Source organism: Mustela lutreola, chromosome 8, assembly GCF_030435805.1.
Source record: "Mustela lutreola isolate mMusLut2 chromosome 8, mMusLut2.pri, whole genome shotgun sequence".
NCBI lineage: Eukaryota > Metazoa > Chordata > Mammalia > Carnivora > Mustelidae > Mustela > Mustela lutreola.
Genome location: NC_081297.1, coordinates 141496802 through 141516537, shown reverse-complemented (window position 1 = coordinate 141516537; position 19736 = coordinate 141496802). Strand labels below are relative to the sequence as shown.

General features: G+C 50.9%; 2 protein-coding genes across 5 annotated transcripts; one reads left to right on the top strand and one right to left on the bottom strand.

Annotated features, from left to right (window-relative positions):
• Positions 1 to 621: 621 nt before the first annotated feature.
• Positions 622 to 12006, bottom strand: POLR2F (RNA polymerase II, I and III subunit F). The gene is made up of 5 exons (XM_059186940.1): positions 11853 to 12006; positions 9751 to 9820; positions 6556 to 6686; positions 1326 to 1397; positions 622 to 793 (listed from the first exon to the last, which is right to left on the bottom strand). The coding sequence occupies exons 1-5, from the start codon at positions 11870 to 11872 to the stop codon at positions 703 to 705; spliced, it is 384 nt and encodes a 127-aa protein (XP_059042923.1). The 5' UTR covers positions 11873 to 12006; the 3' UTR covers positions 622 to 702.
• A 38-nt stretch (positions 12007 to 12044) lies between these two features.
• C8H22orf23 (chromosome 8 C22orf23 homolog) lies at positions 12045 to 19534 on the top strand. Of its 4 annotated transcripts, XM_059186938.1 has the most exons (7): positions 12048 to 12217; positions 12549 to 12660; positions 13884 to 13946; positions 17276 to 17458; positions 18084 to 18215; positions 18417 to 18517; positions 18702 to 19534. In XM_059186938.1, exons 2-7 carry the CDS (start codon positions 12558 to 12560, stop codon positions 18771 to 18773), a joined length of 654 nt encoding a protein of 217 aa, XP_059042921.1. In that variant the 5' UTR covers positions 12048 to 12217; positions 12549 to 12557; the 3' UTR covers positions 18774 to 19534. The 4 variants fall into 4 exon arrangements, with proteins under 4 accessions (XP_059042919.1, XP_059042921.1, XP_059042920.1 ...); XM_059186936.1 differs by having other exon boundaries at positions 12045 to 12217; positions 18417 to 19534; XM_059186937.1 differs by having other exon boundaries at positions 12207 to 12345; positions 18417 to 19534.
• The last annotated feature ends 202 nt before the right edge of the window (positions 19535 to 19736 follow it).

Sequence of the window (19736 nt, the reverse complement as noted above, 5' to 3'; positions counted from 1 at the left end):
AGGGAAGGGACATCCTGCAGAGGTAGGGAAGGAGAGGAGATGGGTGTGGTGGACCAGAAGGCCATGGAGGACAGTGGCCCGAGGAGTGGGGACAGAGTAGGGACAGGGCTGGGCAGGTGTTTGGTCCCTGCTCCAGCTGCTGCCTTGCCCAGCAGGGCTCTGCCTGGGGAGGGCGGGAGATCACTGCATCCCTAAGCTTCCTGCTGGGGCACTAGCTCCTGAAAGGGGATCCGAGCCCACGATAAGAGGCTCGAGGCAGGTCCTCAGGAAACAATGGGTGGCTTGATGAGACCTGCTCTGTGATACTCCTGAGAAGGGAGAAGCCCCTGCAGCCAGTCCCCACTGGAAAGGAAATTGGGGGTTTCCGTGGCAACCAGCTCCCTGGGCACAAAGACTCGTCTGTCTGCTGGGAAGGCAGCTGAGGTGTCTCCCCGCAGCAGCCTTTGCACTGGGGAACAGGGAGATGGAGGGAGGGACGCGGGGGATCCACGAGGAGTGAGGCCCCTGGTGCTCCTCAGTGCAGACGGTCAGGGGGCCACACGAATGGGTGTCCCTGCCAGGCAGTGGGGCAGTAACAGAGAAGGACCAAACGGGTATCAGAGAGCTGGAGGCAGAGCGGGCTAAAAGGCTGAACAGTTTATTATTTACACGTAGAAAGAATGTGAAAATAGGATGAGGCACAGTCAGGAAGACGACTCCAGCTCAGTCGGTGATGATGAGCTCGTCCACCCCCCAGTCTTCATAGCTCCCGTCCGGCAGGTATCGGCGAATGATGATGGGGATCTTTCGGGCCCTGTGGCAGGGGGATGTTACAAGTATATGAGGGTTGGTGGCCCCGGTTCTACAGCAGATGGGACAGACTGTGTGCAGAATGCCACGAAAAAGAAGTCTGGACAGCAGCCTTTTTGGACTATGAGGGTACTTTGTGGGAAAGAAATTACAATAAAAAGAAACTTCTTGCATTCTCGAGTAGGGGACAGTGGGTCTGGAAATCATATGAGAGTGGGTCTGCCATCTTATGAGAAAGAGAAAGAAGTGTGGAGGGATACTGGTAAAGCCAAGTGCGGCAGGAAGAGGGGGATTTCGACAGACAGGAGAAGACCGTGTCTCATTCAACCCACCCCCCTTCGCCTGTTCCCTCCCAACCCTCTTCCTACAGGGCTGACTCCTGAACAAACTAAGGACCTATAGGAACAAGAATCACATCTCCCGAGCCAGGGGTGGGGGAGAGGGCGGGGTATGCAGCAGAGAACCTAAGGGACACCTCCCAGGGCTCTGAAGAAGTGAACCACTTCTGGGTGGTCTGGGTGGTCTGGGTGACTTACTTGAGCTCTTTCATAGCGATGAGCAAGGGATCTGTCTCCCCCTCCAGCTCCACCATCACGGGGGCACACATCCTGTAGGTATAGGGACACGTGTTGGGAGAGTAGGGCCCAGCAGGAAGACGGAGGCTCACTTCACAAATCGGATCAGATCAGCGCCCTAGTCCTCCCCAAGAAAGGTCACCTTCTAGGGAGGCAGGCAAGCATGGGGGGTGGGAAGGGGTTTGGAGGCACTGCCACAGTGACTATAATAAGCAAGTGGGAGCCAGGAGACAGGCTTTAAATTCTACCTCCAGAGACACTGAATTTCTCTCCAAATTTCAGTATCCTCACTCAAACATGGGAGACATAGAGCCCTGACTTGCCTACAATGATACAAAAATACTACTGGCTCACTTAGTACTGTCTGCTGTTTCCCGCTCTTTCCACAGAGGATCTCACTTGAGGTGAGGACGCCTATAATTCTCATTTTACTGAGGAGGAAACTAAGAACAGAGACATCAGTGACTTGCCCAAGCTCACACAGCCAGTAAGTGGCAGAGCCAAGACTGGAATCCCACATGCACCTACCCACTATGCTGTAACACCTCCCATTAATAAGCTAAAGATCTATAAACTTGGGGGCGCCTGGGTGGCTTAATCGTTTAAGCATCTAACTTCAGCTCGGGTCATGATCCCAGGGTCCTAGGATAGGGCCTCACATCAGGCTCCCTATCATCGGGGAGCCTGCTTCTCTCTCTTCCTCTGCCACCCTGCCTGCTTGTACTCTCACACTTGCGCTCTATCAAATAAACAAGATCTTTAGAAAATAAAAATTTAAAAAAATAGGGCACTTGGGTGGCTCAGTCAGTTAAGCGTCTGCCTTCAGCTCAGGTCACAATCCCAGGGTCCTGGGATCAAGGCGTGCATCGGGCTCCCTGCTCACCGGAAAGCCTGCTTCTCCCTCTCCCTATGCCTGCTGCTCTGCCTACTTGTGCTCTATCAAATAAATAAAATCTAAAAAAAAAAAAAAAAAAAAAAAAAAAAAAAAAAAAAAAAATAGGGGCGCCTGGGTGGCTCAGTGGGTTAAAGCCTCTGCCTTCGGCTCAGGTCATGATCCCAGAGTTCTGGGATCGAGCCCTGCATTGGGCTCTCTGCTCAGCAGGGAGTTGGCTTCCTTCTCTCTCTCTGCCTGCCTCTGCCTACTTGTGATATCTGTCAAATAAATAAATAAAATCCTTAAAAGTAAATGTCCATAAACTTAAGAAAGATACTGTGAAAGGGCACATGTAGGCTTTCCTCACTGGGCCATAAGACATCCTTGTTGGCTCCCTTGACAAGGGCTTCCCACAGACTCCCGAGGCCAGCCCCCTCAGCAGAGTGTTCCAGCACAAAGGAACGACCACCCAAAGGCTAGTTCTAACCCAACTCCTCAGGCCTGCCTCAGGGCCCAGCCAACTCATTTTCCTTCTCTGCCCAAGCAACACCCCTCAGGATCCTGCTCTTCAACCTCCACACAGGGCCTGCGGGCAGATGCTCTCTTCTTTCCAACCCTTATATGGCACTGGGTTCGGCCATCAGCAGAACCCAGTCCGCTCACCTCTCTAGGAGCTCCTTCTCACGCTACTTGCCTGTATTCATCCCACGTTCCCGCCATACTAAACTCCCACGGGTCCCAGACACACCCTGGGGGTTCCCTTCTGCACCCTCCAATAAGCTCTTCCTCTCCCTAGAAGCCAGGGATAGGCTCAAATTTCTCTTCTCCGGCAATCCTCTGCCCCGGAAATCCCTGCTCAGCGCCCTGCCGCATTTCCATAAGCTTCTCAATCTCACTGGATGGTAGTTGCTTATCTGGAGTCTTCTGCATTAGACCATAAGCACCTGGTGGCCTGGGACCACATGTCCTAACACAACACTTGGCCGGCAGCAGAGACTCTCAAAATGAATGGGAGGAACACCAATTCTATCCTCTAGGAAGCCACCATTCATGATTTCATCACAAGTTTACATGAATGGATCCCAAACCCCACAATCATCAGAATTACCAGAACACGCTAAAAATAGAAGCCCAGGGCCTGCTCCAGACCCTCTGAATAGCTAGTGAAGAAGCCTGAGAACCTGCATTTGCAAAGCTCGCCAGGTGATTCTGATCATAGCCAGTCTGAGAGGCACCAGTTTACACAACGTCATTTACTGATTTTTTTTTAAAGATTTTATTTATTTATTTGACAGACAGATCACAAGTAGGGAGAGAAGCAGGCAGAGAGAGAGGGGGAAGCAGGCTCCCCGCTGAGCGGAGAGCCCGATGTGGGGCTCGATCCCAGGTCTCTGGGATCATGACCTAAGCTGAAGGCAAAGGCTTAACCCACTGAGCCACCCAGGCGCCCCTCATTTACTAATATTATTATGACTTTGATTTGTTGTTCCCTGAAAATTTCCCAGAGGCAGAGACCAAATGTTTAACCTTCCCTATATCCCCTTTCAAGTGTTTAAATTTCCCACTAATTTAAAGCTTTAAAATATATAGCAAAATGGTTTTCCTGATCCATGAACACCTTATTCCTTTCAAGATATTAATAATTCAAGTCCACTCATCCAGCTTTGTGCATACAATGTGCAAATCACGAGTGTGCCCTTAGGTATTTTGTCCTGCACCAACGACCCCACAAACTTGCCAATGATCCTCAAGAAATGGCTGTGGTAAACATCGGCCACCAGGTGGTGCTAATGACCCAGAGCGACACTTCATCCAAAAAATTCAAAGAAATGTTCAGCACTTTCAAGGTGCAGGGTCCCATGCCTGGTACTAGGTGACAAGATACAGCCCTGGCTGTCGGAGGGCCTACAGCAAGCAGGGAGCCCCCGGACAGCATCCCAGCCCATAAAGAGAAGGAGCACAATAGACCCAACTAAGCTGAACCAAGCTTCTCTCCCAAAGCAAAGCAAGACCCTGGGACCGGCGGTGTACCGAATGTCCGCCTCCCAACTTTTCCCCACGCTGCCCACCAAATGCATGCTGATCTTGTGAACTTGTCACTCGAGGCACCGGTGACACCTTTCCCAGCCTTGTGCCCCCAGCTACTTGCCATTCGCCCACCACCATCCATGCTTGTCAGCCCTTCCTTGTGCTGTCTCCGGCACCCGGGATACCCTCAAAACCGCCTGCCTCTCCCCATCCTCCTGGGCTCTCCCAGGCAGACCCGCAGTGACTCCCTTCTCTCCTTCCTCGTGCCTTCTAGAAAGCACGGTACCCGGCTACTGCGGGTTCTGGTGACTTGTGAGCCATCTCCCCCAGCAGACCATCTGCAGTCAGATGGGGCCATCTGCAGTCAGCTTCCCCTCCCCAACAGGTGCGAGCCCGATACCTCACTCAGTGCTGATAGACTGTAAGCTGGCAAAGAATCATTCTACTTGTTTGAAAAATAATTTACGAGTTATTCTTTCCGCTGGATCATTTTTAGCCTGGACAAGCGCTGCCCACTGGAATGTTCTGCAGTGATGGAAATGTCCTCTATCTGCACTGTTACGGAGACCCTAGCCACGTGTGACTACTAAGCACCTGAAATGTGGCTAATTAGACTGTAAAATTGAACTTTTTTTTTTTTTCAAAATTTTTAATTTATTTGACAGACAGAGATCACAAGTAGGCAGAGAGGCAGACAGAGAGAGCAGGGGAAGCAGGCTCCCCGCTGAGTAGAGAGCCCGATGCGGGGCCCAATTCCAGGACCCCGGGATCGTGACCCGAGCCGAAGGTACTGAGCCACCCAGGTGACCCTGAAAAACTGAACTTTAAATTTCACTTAATATTATTTGACTTAGGGATGCCTCAGTGGCTCAGGCAGTGAAGTATTTGCCTTCAACTCAGGTCATGATCAAGGGTCCTGGAATTGAGTTCCACATCGGGCTCCTTGCTCTGCAGGGAGCCTGCTTCTCCCTCTGTCTGCTGCTCCCCCTGCTTGCGCTCACACTTGCTCTCTGACAAATAAATAAATAAAATATTAATTTTTTTTTTTTTTTTTTTACTTAAAATGGCCACATGTAGCTAGTGGCTACCATAATTGATGGTACAGACCCAGAGGATCTGACCCACAGATAATCAGAATCATCACACTGAGTGCAGCACTAATTCCACCCAGACCAGCCAGGAGTACAACCAGGCTAGAGAGAGGTCTATTACTTTGAAGGTGAGGAACAGTATGGGCCACCCATAAAACCCTGCACAAAGTGGATATGGTGGTCATCTTTACCCCAGAGAACTAGAGGCGATAAAGCCCAACGCTGTTTGAAAACAAAGAAGGGAACACAGATCAGAATCTCCTCCAGCATGTAGGACTCCACAAAGCTGACCCCAGCTCTTCCTTCTAGACATTTTCCCACTATTCCCTACTTACAGCTCCCACTCCTCCAGATACCCACCATTTCCCACACCAGCTTGTAAGATGTTTGGGGTCAGGGGTTCATTCCTTCAGCCTGTGTTCCCTGGGGAGGACATTCTACTAGAGTCACCAATAATGTATCTGCCCTCTCTCTGTCCCCTAACTCACTCATTCCCAGGAAGGAGGAATAATAACTCCCAAGAGGGGAGTCAGGGAGAAAAAGCTGTTACCTGGAGCCCAGGGTCGACAATTCCTGCTTTCTCAAAGCCACCTGCCTACAAGGGAGGCTGTTTTCAGGGCTCTTCATTCACCACCTTGGCAGGCAGGCTTACCCCTGAAGACACTGGCCCTGGAGGCCTGCACTGCCTACGGCTGAGAGGGTGAATATGCAATCATCGGAAGCTTTGATCTCCACCTGTCTATCGGCTAGTTCCTGAATCTTGTCATTCTTCACCGGTCTCCTAACTTGGAAGAAAGGAAAGGTCTGGCCTGGCCTCTACATGGAGGGCCTTCCCTCTTCTCAGGACTGGCCACAGTCCACCTTGAGTCAAGAACCACCTTAAGCCTGACGGGTGTTCCCACAGTGCCCTTGACTAACCAGCCACAAGAGTCTACGGCTTCCTGTAGTCACACTTTTTTTTTCTTTGTTTTGCTTCACTAATGTGACAGGCACTCAATTTCTGTATTTTTATGTTGCTACTGTACTGTTATTCAGCTTCTCAGATGTTCCTGTTCTATTTCTCCCACTGGATCACAAACTCCCTGAGGGCATGAATCTAGTACAGTGCCCAGCACACAAAGACAACACCAGCCTTGATTAGCAGGTGAGAGCAGGGACAGTGACTGACAGAAAAGACCGTGAAGGGGCATACACTCACGCGATCTGGAGGGCGCGGGTGCCGAGTACACGGGCTCGCTCATACTTGGTCATATACGGCGTGGTGATTCGCTTCTGGTTGGCCTGTGGTCGCTCTCCAGAGGGGAGGATCTCAACGTTCTCCTGGCCCTCCTGGGCACAAAGACAGAAAGCATGGAAAGTCTCAGGGAGTATGTTCTGGGTTGAGGGGGAGGACGCTGGTGACAATGACGACAATCACCGCCGCCATCACCACTTATTACATTCTGGCACTCATGCCGCTACAGGTAGTGACATCTCATTTAGTCCTCACGATGACGTCACATGGTTGGGGTGACAGTGACCATTTTAGAGGCTCAGAGTAGGGGCTGACTTAGCCAAAGGCTCAGGCCTAGTGAAAGAGAAGAACCACGACTGGGATTCAGACAGCCTGGAGATGAGGGTGGGGGGTGGGCAGGTCCTGGAGCACAGACAACAGATCTCTCTAAGCAGGAGGCAAGGAGCAAGCACTCCATCCTTCAGACAGGGTAACTGAATCAACAGGTCGGATGGCTAAGAAGTCAAAGTGAGGACAGGAATGTGCACGTACTCACACGCATTCAACAATTACTTTAAGCGCCTGTCATATGCCAGACACCATCACAATCGTGGTAAGACAGCAAGCTAAGCGTTTCTGTTCTCAAAGAAGTCAGCCAGCAGAGGAGACATGAGTAAACAAGACAGCAGGTGCTACAAAGGAAGGCAAGGGTGCCAAGAAGTTAACAAGAAGGTGGGGGACATCGAACTCATGCTGGGGGTTCAGAAGACCGTCCAGAGAGGAGACTTGAGACTAGAAGAATGAGGAGGAGCTGCCAAGCCAAGAGGAAGAGAAGGGCATTTCTGGCAGGCCGGGCTGCATGCACAAAAGCACAGGGGTCAAAGAGAATGTACTACTTCGGAAGTATGATTAGAGCAAAAGGTGTGCATAGCGGTTTAGGCAGAAGAATAAATTCTAAAATAAATAGGGGCCCTTGGCTGGTTCAGTGGGTAGAGCATGTGACTTTTGATCTCAGGGTCAGGACTTTGAGTCCTATGCTGGGTGTAGAGATTACTAAAATAAAGAGAAACTTTTAAATTACAACAACAACAAAAAATTAAGTCAACAAATATTTATTGAGTACCTATGTGTCAGATAGTATTCTAAGTGCTTTAAATAGAAGAAGACAAAAAAAAATTATTTCCCCTATAGAGCTGACATTATGAGAAGAGGTAACAAAATTAACAAGTAAAATTTATAGTATAAAAACAAAAGAAAAAAATAAGTAAAATTAAGAACAGAAAGTGAAAAAAGGGAGTGCCAGGATGGGTGTGTGGGAGGAGGGGAAGGACGCTACCACTTCAAATAGGATGGTCACGGAAGCCTCACCGAGGGGACACTTGGACAAAGGCCTGAGGAAGGTGAGCCATACGTCGTGTACATATATACAGGAAAAGCACTCCTGTAAGAGGGAACAGGGTGATCAAAGATCCTGAGCAGGAGTCAACCTAGTATGACAGGGACAGTAAGAAGAGATGAGAAAGCAGGTGGCCAGAGCATGGAGGACCTTGTACTTCTGTTTGGCACTTATTCTGTATGAGATGGGAAGCCCCTGGCTGAGGGTTTTGAATAGAGGACAGACACAATTTGACTTAAGATTTAAAGGATGGGGCGCCTGGGTGGCTCAGTTGGTTAAGCAGCTGCCTTCGGCTCAGGTCATGATCCTAGCGTCCTGGGATCGAGTCCCACATCGGGCTCCTTGCTCGGCGGGGAGCCTGCTTCTCCCTCTGCCTCTGCCTGTCATTCTGTCTTCCTGTGCTCGCTCTCTCTCCCTCTCTCTCTCTCTGACAAATAAATAAAATCTTAAAAAAAAAAAAAAAAAAGATTTAAAGGTATCCCTGGACGCCTCGGTGGCAGAGTCAGTTAAGCATCTGCCTTCGGCTCAGGTCATGATCTCAGGGTCCTAGGATCAAGTCCCACATCGGGCTCCCCGCTCAGCAGGGAGCCTGCTTCTCCCTCACCCCTTACCCCTCCTCCTAGCTCATGCACATGAGCACACCCTTTCTCTCTCAAATAAATAACTCTTAAAAAAAAAAAAAAAAAACTTAAAGGTATCCCTATGGATGCTCTGTTGAGACTATTCTGTAGGGGCTAAGGGCAGCAGCAGACCCTATAGGAAGACCAGCAGTAATCAAGCAGGTAAGAGAGAAGACTCTGGCAGCAGGATGGCAAATTAAGCAGTGTGGAGGGAGACTGAAGGCAGGAAAATCAGTAAAACATTTCCTCAACAAAGTGAGTGAAAGCAATGAAGGCGGAAGCACTAAGAACAGAGAAAGAGAACCAGGGCTGGACCATGTGTGGGAGGCAGAACCAACAGAACAGGGATGGGGAGACCAGGATGGGGAGGAGGTTTCTGACTCGGTGAACAGGCAGCTGGGAGTACCATGCGGAAAAGAGAAAATCCAAAAAGGGGGGCTTTGGCTTCCAAGTCTAAAAAAATTGAGGGATTGTTCCCTTTCCAGGAGCCATAAAGCAGTTCTTCCTCCATTAATCACAGGACAGAAAGCTGTATGTCTTTCAGGAAGTTAGGAACCCATCCACCTAGTTATGCAAGCCAGAAACCTGGGGGTCACCCCTGTCATCTCCCGCTTTCTTAGCTCTGTATGCAATCCACCAAAATATCTTTCATCCATTTTGTCATCACCTATATTACAAGCCTAAGCCACAGGTCTCTCACCTGGATGGAGAGATGCTAAAGGTCTCTTTTACTCCTGGACCTCTCCAACTCACTCATCACTCTGAGGCCAGAACGCCCTTTCTAAAATGTACACTGGATTGGGCCCCTTTCTGCCTCAACACTTGTCAGGGGCTTCCAGTGCCTTTAGGCTAGAAAATCCTGCCTGATGTGGGCCCTTACCTCTCCAGCTTTATCCTGGCCATACCCCCCCGGCTCCTTACATACACCCTGCCACAGGGCACCTAGTACGTAACAAACATTCAACACAGGCTTGCTGCATGAATGGCGGTATTTCACCCATCAGCAAACCAAATGCCCCCAAAGCCACAGGCTATGGCCCACCCTGTTGGGCTTTTCCACCACCTAGGACTAGGACACTGCTCACTCATTCAGGCAATTATCACCAAATGGCTTATTTGGCAGCTTGGGCTGCAGAGAAAGGGAGCCCACAGCTAAATACTGACCTCCTCAGCATTCTCCAAGTCACCAAGCCCTTCATCCTCCTCCACATCATCGAAGTCGTCACCATCAAAACTGTACAAGAAGAAGAGATCAGTTAGTTGGAGCATCACACTAGAATCAAAGAAAGAAGAGATCTGTGTCTCATCTGATATGTAGAAAGGGCTCAATAAGTAACTACATAATGAGCAAATCAAACCTCTGCTCCATTTTACTCCTTCATCTTTATTCCATCAGCCCACAAATTTTGCTAGGACTCCATCACTGTTTCCCTCTCTACTGGGTCATTCCCATGAATGTATAAACATGTAGTTATTTCCCCACCTTAAAAAACAAACAGGGGTGCCTGGATGGCTCAGTCACTTAAGCATCTGACTCTTGGTTTCGGTTCAGGTCATGATCTCAGGGTTGTGGGATGGAACCCCATCTGCACTCTGCGCTCAGCACGGAGTCTGCTTAAGATTGTCTCTCCCTCCCTCTTTCTCTGCCCTTCCCCACCGCTCTCTCACTCTCTCTCACATAAATACTCTTTAAAAACAAAAAATGTACTTCTTGGGCGCCTGGGTGGCTCAGTGGGTTAAGCTGCTGCCTTCGGCTCAGGTCATGATCTCAGGGTCCTGGGATCAAGTCCCGCATTGGGCTCTCTGCTCAGCAGGGAGCCTGCTTCGCCCTCTCTCTCTCTCTGCCTGCCTCTCCATCTACTTGTGATTTCTCTCTGTCAAATAAATAAATAAAATCTTTGAAAAAAAAAAAATGTACTTCTCTTTTACCTCCCGCAGAGTCCTAGTTCCATGCTTCTCTTAGAAGCAAAATTCATGAGATGCTTATCTTCCCAGTCTCCAATTTCTCTCTTCTCATTCTGTCATAATCTCACTCCAGTAAGACCTTCACCCCCACAGTTTCAGCAAAACCACTCTTCTCAAGTTCATTAATGACTGCCACACTGCTAAATCCAATTGACAATTCTTGTTCTCATTTAGTTGATCTATCAGTTGGACCACTAGACAATTCCCCCACTCCCCCCCCCACTCAATATACTCTCCTCATTTGACTGCAAGGCCTCCTCTCTCTCCTGGGGTTCCCTACCTCACTGGCTGCTCCATCTCGGTCTCCTCTGCTGATTTCTCCTCTTCTACCAGGAGCACTCAATGCTAGAATGTTCTAACACCTGGGTCACCAGCCATCTACTCTTCCCTACTGACACTCCCCTGGTGATCTCACCTGGTTCTTAGTTCTGACTAACAAACTTAGGCTGCTGATTCCACTTTTTTTTTTTTTAAGATTTTATTTATTTATTTTCTTTATTTTACTGTAAATTTTTATTATAAAATTTATTTATTTGTTTGCTTATTTGTTTGACAGGCAGCGATCACAAGTAGGCAGAGAGGCAGGCTCCCAGCCGAGCAGAGAGCCGGATGCGGGGCTTGATCCCACGACCCTGGGACCATGACCAGAGCTGAAGACAGAGGCTCTCACCACCCACTGAGCCACCCAGTCACCCCTGATTCCACTATTTTTATCTTCAGAGAAGACTCTCCTCCGACCACGCACATCCGGAAATCTTCACGCCCTAGCTTCTTAATCAAACCAGAATTCAAAACCACTTGTGACCACGTCTACTAGTGTCACCCCAGTCCAAGCCACTACCTCCTTTCACCGAGATTACTGCAACCCTTAACAGACATTCACACACACACACACCCCGGGGGCTCGCCAGACTGTCCCCTGGATGACTTCTGGGCTACACGCTTCTAGCGCGTACTCTCACACGACCCCGTACTATCTGTTTCAGCGCCTGTCCCCTCTCCGGGAAGCAGGGCTATGCCTAATTCACCTCAATACTCCCAATACAAAACACACAGACCGGCTCGCCGAAAGTCTGCTGTAAGTCCTTTTCACTGCTCCTCTCTGGACCCTCGAGTCGGGCCTTTCCGTGCCCAGCCTCTCGCCCGGTCTTTACTCAGGGCTCCCCGCCCTTCCCCTCTCCAGCCCCGCGCCCCCTCAGTACCCGCAGTCCCCTCAGAGACTGCCCCTGGAGCCTGGCTCCACAGCCGCCTTCGGCCCAGGCTCCCGCTTCACCCGCCCCTTCCGAAGCTCCCGCACTCACTTGTCCTCGTTGTCTGACATGACGCCCGCAGCGACGCGACGCGGCCCGGCGCTGTAGACCCTCGCGGAGACCCACACACACGGAGCCTGACTCCCGCGCGGTGACCCGCGGACTCTACGCCTGCGCCGTGACCCAGAGACAAGTACTTCCGGGAGGCAGGCCGGAGCCGTAACTGTGCGCACGCGTTGAGAGCCGTGTGGCCGTTACCATGGTAGCCAGAGTCGCTAGTGGCGGCTCTGGTCGCGGAGGTCTGCGAATATTTGTGCGGGGTCCAGGCACGGTGCCGCTGCGGAGCCGTGTTTACGGTCTCCGGAGCCCAGCCGCTCTCTGTGGCTGGGGGTAGCCAGCCGGGGTCTTACTTTAGGGTGAGGTTTCAATTTTGGCGTATTCCCCGACGGGCACTGTCCGGACCACAGCTATCCTATCGCCCCCTTCCTCCGGAGACCGCTTCCCTGCCGCAGGCGTCGGGTCATGATGAGGTCTCCGTTCGTGTGTGTGTGTGGGTCTGCCTCTGTATTTGTTCGGGGTTAGGGGATCAGGCACTGTCGCGATACTGACGGCGACGTCACGATTCTCCTATGGCTCGACAGCCACCCACCCCACCCCCCGCCAGACTTTGGGTGGCGTTGTGGGGTGCGCGAGCAGAGATTGGACCTGGGAAACAAGAGTTGTGCCGTTGCGTTTTTCCCTCCTCAGAGCCCTCCCATGGCTTCCCAGGAAAGGGTGGAGACGGTGACCAAAGGAACAGAGTTCTGGCGCTGCCCCAGGCCGGCCACTTACACCCCGGGGACCTGTGAGCTGCTTAGAGGTCAGTATTTGTAAAGGACAGGAGAAGAGTGGTGGTAACAGTTAACCCTCTGCAGCTTAGTTCTCCTTTACATGACCTGCGGCTCAGCAATTGCTTTAGTCATTTTATAGATAAAAAGTCTGGGGTTCAGGGATGCCTGGGTGGCTCAGTTGGTTAAGCAGCTGCCTTCGGCTCAGGTCATGATCCCAGCGTCCTGGGATCGAGTCCCACATCGGGCTCCTTGCTCTGCAGGGAGCCTGCTTCTCCCTCTGACTCTGCCTGCCACTCTCTCTGCCTGTGCTTGCGCGCTCTCTCTCTCTCTGACAAATAAAATCTTAAAAAAAAAAAAAAAAAAAGTCTGGGGTTCAGAAAGGTTCAAGGATCCTACAACTTGCAAAACTCTTGTAGACCCCATAGACCATACTTTGAATTTTCCCAGGAAGCCAGGAAGCCTCCCCACCTGCCACCACCACGGTGGAACCAACAGTTCCGCCCTTTCACAACTCCAAATACCTTTTCCTTCAATGGACGGCAAAACCTGTAGTCAGATGTTTAGTTCTTTCCCATTGGGTTAATATTCATCTACCACTCTAGACCATGAACTCCATCAGAGCAGTGATTATGCCTGTTTGGGCTCACAACTGTAGCTCCAGCCCCTGGCACATGCTTAGTAAATATTACCCATTCATTCTTTCACTCAACAACAACAAAAATTTTAAACCCACTTAACGTGCTTTAGACATTGCTCTAAGTCCTGAGGATACAGCAGTTAAAAAAAAGAAAGAAAGAAAGCAAACATTCTTGCTGTCTCATGGAACTAACATTCTAGTAGGAGGGGTACAGTAAGTAAAATACGTAGAATTTCTTTTTTTTTTAAGATTTTATTTATTTATTTGACAGAGATCACAAGTAGTCAGAGAGGCAGGCAGAGAGGGAGGGGGAAGCAGGCTCCCTGCTGAGCAGAGAGCCTGATGCAGAGCTCGATCGGGGCTCCATCCCAGGACCCTGAGATGATGACCTGAGCTGAAGGCAGAGGTTTAACTCACTGAGCCACCCACGTGCCTCAAGAATTTTGATGGTAATAAGTGCTCCAGGAAAAGACAATAAAGCAGGAAAGGGAGAGAAGGAGTACTCAGGTGCAGAATGGGGTTAGGGGATGATTCAGTTTTACACTGGCGTAGGATGAGATGAAGGGCTCTGCTTGTGGCTCGGGAGGCCTCATAGAGGTGCTTTTATCTTTGCAGTGATGATGAAGGAATCCAAACTGACTAACTTCCAACAGCGCCACATCATGGACACCATGAAAAGTAAGAGGCAGTCCACACAGGCTTCCTGGGCGGAGGGACTCCAGACCACACTTTCAATGCTCTTCCATACAAAGGGGTAGGGGGCCTCATTTTAAAAGACCAAAGAAAGGGCGCTTGGGTGGCTCAGTCGGTTGAACATCCAACTCTTGGTTTTGGCTCAGGTCATGATCTCATGGGCTGTGAGATTGAGCCCATGACAGCTCTCACTCAACAGGAGTCAGCTTGAAGGATTTTCTCCCTCTGCCCCTTCTCCTGTGCATGCTCCCTTCCTCCCTCCCTCCCTCTCATTCTTTCTCTAAAAATAAATAAATACATCTTTATTTTTTTGAAGATTTTATTTATTTATTTGACAGACAGAGATCATAAGTAGGCGGGGGAGGGCGGGAAGCAGGCTCCCTGCTGAGCAGAGAGCCCAAAGCAGGGCTTGATCCCAGGACCCTGAGATCATGACCTGAACCAAAGGCAGAGGCTTAACCCACTGAGCCTCCCAGATGCCCCAATAAATTAATCTTTAAAAAATAATAATAATAATAAATAAAAAGACAAAAAAAATGTGAATAGTATTTCTGACCCTTGCTCCTGGGGAATTGACCTTTTAGGATTTTAGCTTCTTCCTGGGACATGGGTCCTAGCATAACAGCAAGCCTCTTGCAGTCTATCTATCTCTAGCCAGCCTTCTAAGAGATCACACAGCCTGATCAAGACGTGCTGCCCAGCCAAAACAGTCTCCACGTGGTCGTGGCTGCCATCTGTCCCTCCCCGTTACACACATCCCACAGGAGCTCTCCAGAGGAAAGCACTGTGTGTGTGTGTGTGTGTGTGTGTGTTACTCATAGTTTTATTCAGTCACAGCTTAGCTAGCAGAAGCAAAACACTTGGCAGAATTCCAGCATAGGAGGAATGTGCAAAGGCTGTCCGCACCTTACCTTTGGCCACCCAACATATTAGTTGTTTTGAAGGAAAACCAAACCATGGAAGTACATAGGCACGACAGCAAGCTGCTCACGAAGATCTTGAACCCTACCGTGCTTCCTGAGGTTCACCTGTATCAGCATTTAATGGATCAGAGACCTGTGATGTGGCCTTGAAAAGAGAGAATGTCAGAATCTTTTCTCTGAGTCTACCAGAAGCGATTGCCTTATGTGCCAGAGAACAAGCTCATGGGAGGGCACCGGAGCAGCCACGGAAGCAAGGGGAAGGGAGGGCCAGGGAGGCGAATACCGGCAGTTCAGGTCCAGCGGTGGCCAAGGCAGGCTCTGCCACACCCGCACCGGGTCAGAGCCTCCTCGCTGGGGACAAGGACAGCTCAGGCTGTCAGAGCCTGGCGTGTTAACCCATGCCCAATCCATCACTCCCACCTCTGCACTCAGCAGTCCACGAATAATCTGGTGCACCCCGGCAGCATGACAACAAAGAGAAGGACCTAGAAATTCCACTAGATGTAAATTCCAGGAGAGGAAAGACTATGACCTTGTTCACCCCAGTACCCCCAGCAGCCAGACGCTGGATATTTACTGAAGGGCTGATTTCATTAGTGGAAAAACCAAGGTAAGGAACAGGTTTGCCAGACAGTTTTATTCTCTGAAGTTTTCTTTTTATGTATTTATTTATTTATTTAGAAATATTTATTTATTTACTTATTTTAGAGAGAGTGGGGGGAGGGGCCGAGGGAGAGAATCTCAAGCTGACTCCACGCTCGGCGTGGAGGCTGACACCGGGCTCGATGCCCAGACCCTGAGCTCACGACCCGGGACCAAAACCAAGAGTCAGACTCTCAGGGAAGAGTAGGAAAGGCGTTGCTGGGGCTCTAGGTAGAGGCTCTGGGAAGGGGAAGGTTAGTGGGAAGTAATGGCGCCTCCATCCTTCCAGGCCCTCAGGACAGACACATTGGCTCCTCTTTCACTTTCTCCCAGACCCCACATCCAATCCATCTGCTTTGGTCTGCTTGACCTCCAAACCATTCCTGATTCTGACCACCTCTGCCCTTGGCCCCCACACTGCATTTTCATCATCAGCCAGAGGACCAGGTAACTTCCCTGCCCAAAACCCTCTGATGGCTTCCCACCTCAAAGTAAAAGCCAGTCTTTCCAGAGGCCTACAAGGCCCTATGCTTCTCTTGCCCTCCCTGACCTCTGACCTCTACTCCCACTGTACCCCCGCCTTGCTCACTCCATTCCTGCCACCCTAGCTTCCGGACTGTTGCTCAAACACTCCAGACACATTACCGCCTCACAGCCTTTGCCCTAGCTATCCCTTCTGTCTAGAATGTTCTTCCCCAAGTATCTACACAGCAGAGCTACTGGGGTCTTCTCTCAAACGTTAGCCTCTTCATGGGGCCTTCCCTGCCTCCCCTATTGAAAACTGTAGATGCCGCTCTGACCTAGTCTGGCCCATCCCTCTATGGTCACAGTCTGTGTGTTTCACCCATACCCCTGCAACCCCAAATATAAGTGCCCCGAGAGCGGGACTTCGTCTTACTTTACTACTTTACCCCTGAGTCCAGGGCCTAGCACAGAGCAGATGCTCAGTACATCTTTGCTGAGTGGATCATAGAAGTTTGGAAAAGTTAGAAGAGGTAGTTGGGAGCCAGATCAACAGGTGGGGCCTGCTCTGAGCTGGGCATTGGGGCGATTGACAGGAGGGACCAGACAACCAGAGAGGAGGTGACACACTTGGCTGGCCTGGGGGAGGAGCCCCAGACCTGGACCAAGACCACTGGGATGGACAGGAGGAGGAACTGGTTTGTATTACCACCCAAACCATCCCTCCGCCTGTGGACCAAGCAGGTGTTAGGAATCCGTCTGTAGAAATAAATGCACCAGGATAGAGGCTTGATGCACAAGAATGTTTATTGCAGCATTGGTTTGAAGTAGTAAAAAAAGGGGGGGAGGAACAGCTTGAATTTTCTGAAATTAGACTAGTTGAATAAAATAAATAATGTATTCATTCTAGAAACTAGTATATAGCTATAAAAATAAGTTATATATAAATGGAGTGACCTGGAAGTTTGTCCATGATAACTTGTTAAGAGTCTCTTACAGAAGGTAACACAGTAGGAGCCAGTGTTTGAAACACGGAGGTCACATACGCACATACATCTTTGAACATATTTGTATTAATGTCAGAAAGTCTGGAACAAGACCACCAAATTCTAACCACTGCTCACTGCGGGGTGGGGGTGGGGGGTTGGAGGGCAGAAGGGAAGACTTCTATACTCTTCGACTTGCTGTAACAGGTGGTATCACTTTTATAATTTCACAAAACGAAACCCAACCCAACGCAGGGGGATCCCCGCCCCCCGCACCTCACCTCGAACCTTCCTTCCCCAGGAGGAGACACTCTGCCCCTACAGTGCAGCCCAACGTCCAGCCAGAGGGTCTTGCCTTCCAAACAGCCAGACTCAGCCATCTACCTGCCTCCCATCCTGGCGGCCCGGCCCCACCTCCGGCCTGCCAGCTTGTGCCAAGCCAACGGGGCCTACAGCCGGGAACCATTCAAGCCTCAAGCCACCCGTAAGTGAGAGGGCCTCCAGGGGGACCAGAGGGCCCAGCAGCCCACGGGCCAGGCAAGCAGGTGTCTAAGGAAATTCTCTGCTGTTTATACGAATGTGCTTGAGCCTTGGCACGCCTTCGCTTGGGGTGTTCAGGGTCCAGGGGAAACCGGTTAGGTGATCCTTTTTTCTTTTCTGAGAACTCTGTAATGATTACCTGGAGGCCACCAGTCCCTGAGGAGCGTTTGGCTGTCTGGTCTCATGGCCACTGCTCTCTTAAGGTGACAGAGTCACTCCAATCCAGAGCTCCTCTGTATGCCAGCCTACTCCGTGGAGCCTTTGGCCCCCTTCCTGCTTGGCGTCCGAGGTTAACTCCACGCAGCCTCTCTGCCCAGCCCGCCGTCACGGCAGGCACGGTTTTCTTAGCCTCGCTCCGCACCAGAGCCGTGTGTGGGTTCTACCTTCGTTCTCCCAGCCTTCTTGCCTGGGACAAGGCAGGTCTGTCTTGACACAAGCTCAGGGGCTCCCAGGGTGGAAGGCGCCCGGTTTGCAGAAGCCCCCTCCATGTGGCCAAGGACCCTGGAGCGAAGCATGCCATGAATGGGGTGCCCTGCCTGCCTTAATGAGGCCATTTCTGGGTCCTGCAGGAGATCTGGACAAAGAGAAGCGAAGACTCCAAAATATTTTTGCTACCGGGAAGGACTCCGAGGAATGGAAAAGAAAGCCCCCTCCCGTGCGACAAGAGGACTCAGCCCCCGAGCTGGACCGCTTTGAAGAATGTAAGCCACTGAGGGGCCACTTACGCTGGAGTGGGGGGCGTGGAGGGGCCCCATCTTCAGCGGCCAGAGTGAGAAACACTGTCTGACCCCAGAACTGCTTCCTCTCCCCGAGAGAGTCAACCTGCTGCCCCCACCACCCGTCCCAGGAGCCTGCGGGCTCCCTACTGCCCTGGACATGGACAACCCTTCTCCCCCATCTAGTGGTAAAGGAAATCCAGGAGAGGAAAGAATTCCTGGCTGGCATGGAGGCTCTGGGACAGGGCAAACAGTACCGAGGGATCATCCTCACTGAGATCTCCCAGGTAGGAGAAGCAACAGGAAGGGGATGGGGGAGGCCCGCCATGAGCGTGCGGCAGGAGACAGGAGTGGGTGAGACAGCCGGCACCCAGGTCGGGCCCGGGTCTGGGAGTCTTCTCTAGCCTCACATCAGCAGCGGCTCCTCAAGTTCTCTCCCTGATCCCCAGCTTTCCCTGATGTCCTTTGCAGAAACTACGGGAAATGGAAGACATTGACCACAAGAGGAGTGAGGACCTTAGGAAGGCTCTTGTCACCCCTTGACCTGTCTCCAGAGACAGGGGTAGGGTAGCCCATCCTGGACCACTGGAGCCTACCCCCTGGCCAAGCAGAGCCATCACCACCTACCCTGGCCTTCAGTCACAGCAGATGGCTATGCAGCCCTGCCTTGGCCTAGGGGACCCTGGGCACACACGGCATTCTAGAAAATAGACCAACCTCAGGGAATGGGCTCGTTCTACTCGAGACTCTGTCCAGGGGGCCTGGGTCAGCTGGGCTACTGACCACAGTCACAGACACACACACATATGCACACACACACAAACTTCGAGTCTTTTCTCGGGGAAAGAGCCCATACACAGTGAAGGCAAGGCCCAATCTCACCACCTTGGGCGTGTGTCCGAGGACATCCAACAGGCCTCTTCCTCCCCCTCCCCCAACGCCCACTGTGAGTCCTCCACATCCAGTTTTCAGACCTGCGGAATGAATGACTCCTTCCTTCCTACCTGCCTTAGAACCTACTTATCTGACTTCTCACAGCCTTAGGCAAATGTTTAACCACTATGATTAATTGGCCGGTAAGACATATTTAACATAGGTCATGACATACACCATTCTGTTTTCAAAAGGATGGGCTTGTTTGTTCAAGGAGTTCGAATTTTTCAAGTACAGATGCCTTTTGGCTGTTTGTATATCTCAAGTGGAAATGAGAACCAACACTTCTCGGACACCCCACGGCCAGGGCATTGTGTCAGGGACTGAATTTCACTTGGTTCATTCTCTCAATAAAACTGTGCGAAGACGGATCACTCTCCCTGTGTGAAGCCTAAGGCTCCCCAAGACACTGTCACCAAGGTCATTCAGGATAAGATGTTAGTTCTCGGGCTTTCCATGAACCCCACAGCCCACAGAAACACAAGGGTAGGCGAGAGCTAGACCAAAGGAGCCTGGCTTGGGAGCTTTGATTCCAGCCTGTGCACTGGGAGCCCGAGTAGGACCATGGCCTTA

Bases quoted from the DNA above. Each gene is read 5' to 3' on its own strand.
- POLR2F (XM_059186940.1), bottom strand. From the start codon at position 11,872: ATGTCAGACAACGAGGACAA. The intron at 9,821-11,852 runs GTGAGTGCGGGA...CTTCTTGTACAG, and splicing joins ATGTCAGACAACGAGGACAA to TTTTGATGGTGACGACTTCG. The intron at 1,398-6,555 runs GTGAGTGTATGC...CTATACCTACAG, and splicing joins ACCCGCGCCCTCCAGATCGC to GATGTGTGCCCCCGTGATGG.
- C8H22orf23 (XM_059186936.1), top strand. From the start codon at position 12,558: ATGGCTTCCCAGGAAAGGGTGGAGACGGTGACCAAAGGAACAGAGTTC. The intron at 12,661-13,883 runs GTCAGTATTTGT...TTATCTTTGCAG, and splicing joins GACCTGTGAGCTGCTTAGAG to TGATGATGAAGGAATCCAAA. The intron at 18,216-18,416 runs GTAAGCCACTGA...TCCCCCATCTAG, and splicing joins GCTGGACCGCTTTGAAGAAT to TGGTAAAGGAAATCCAGGAG.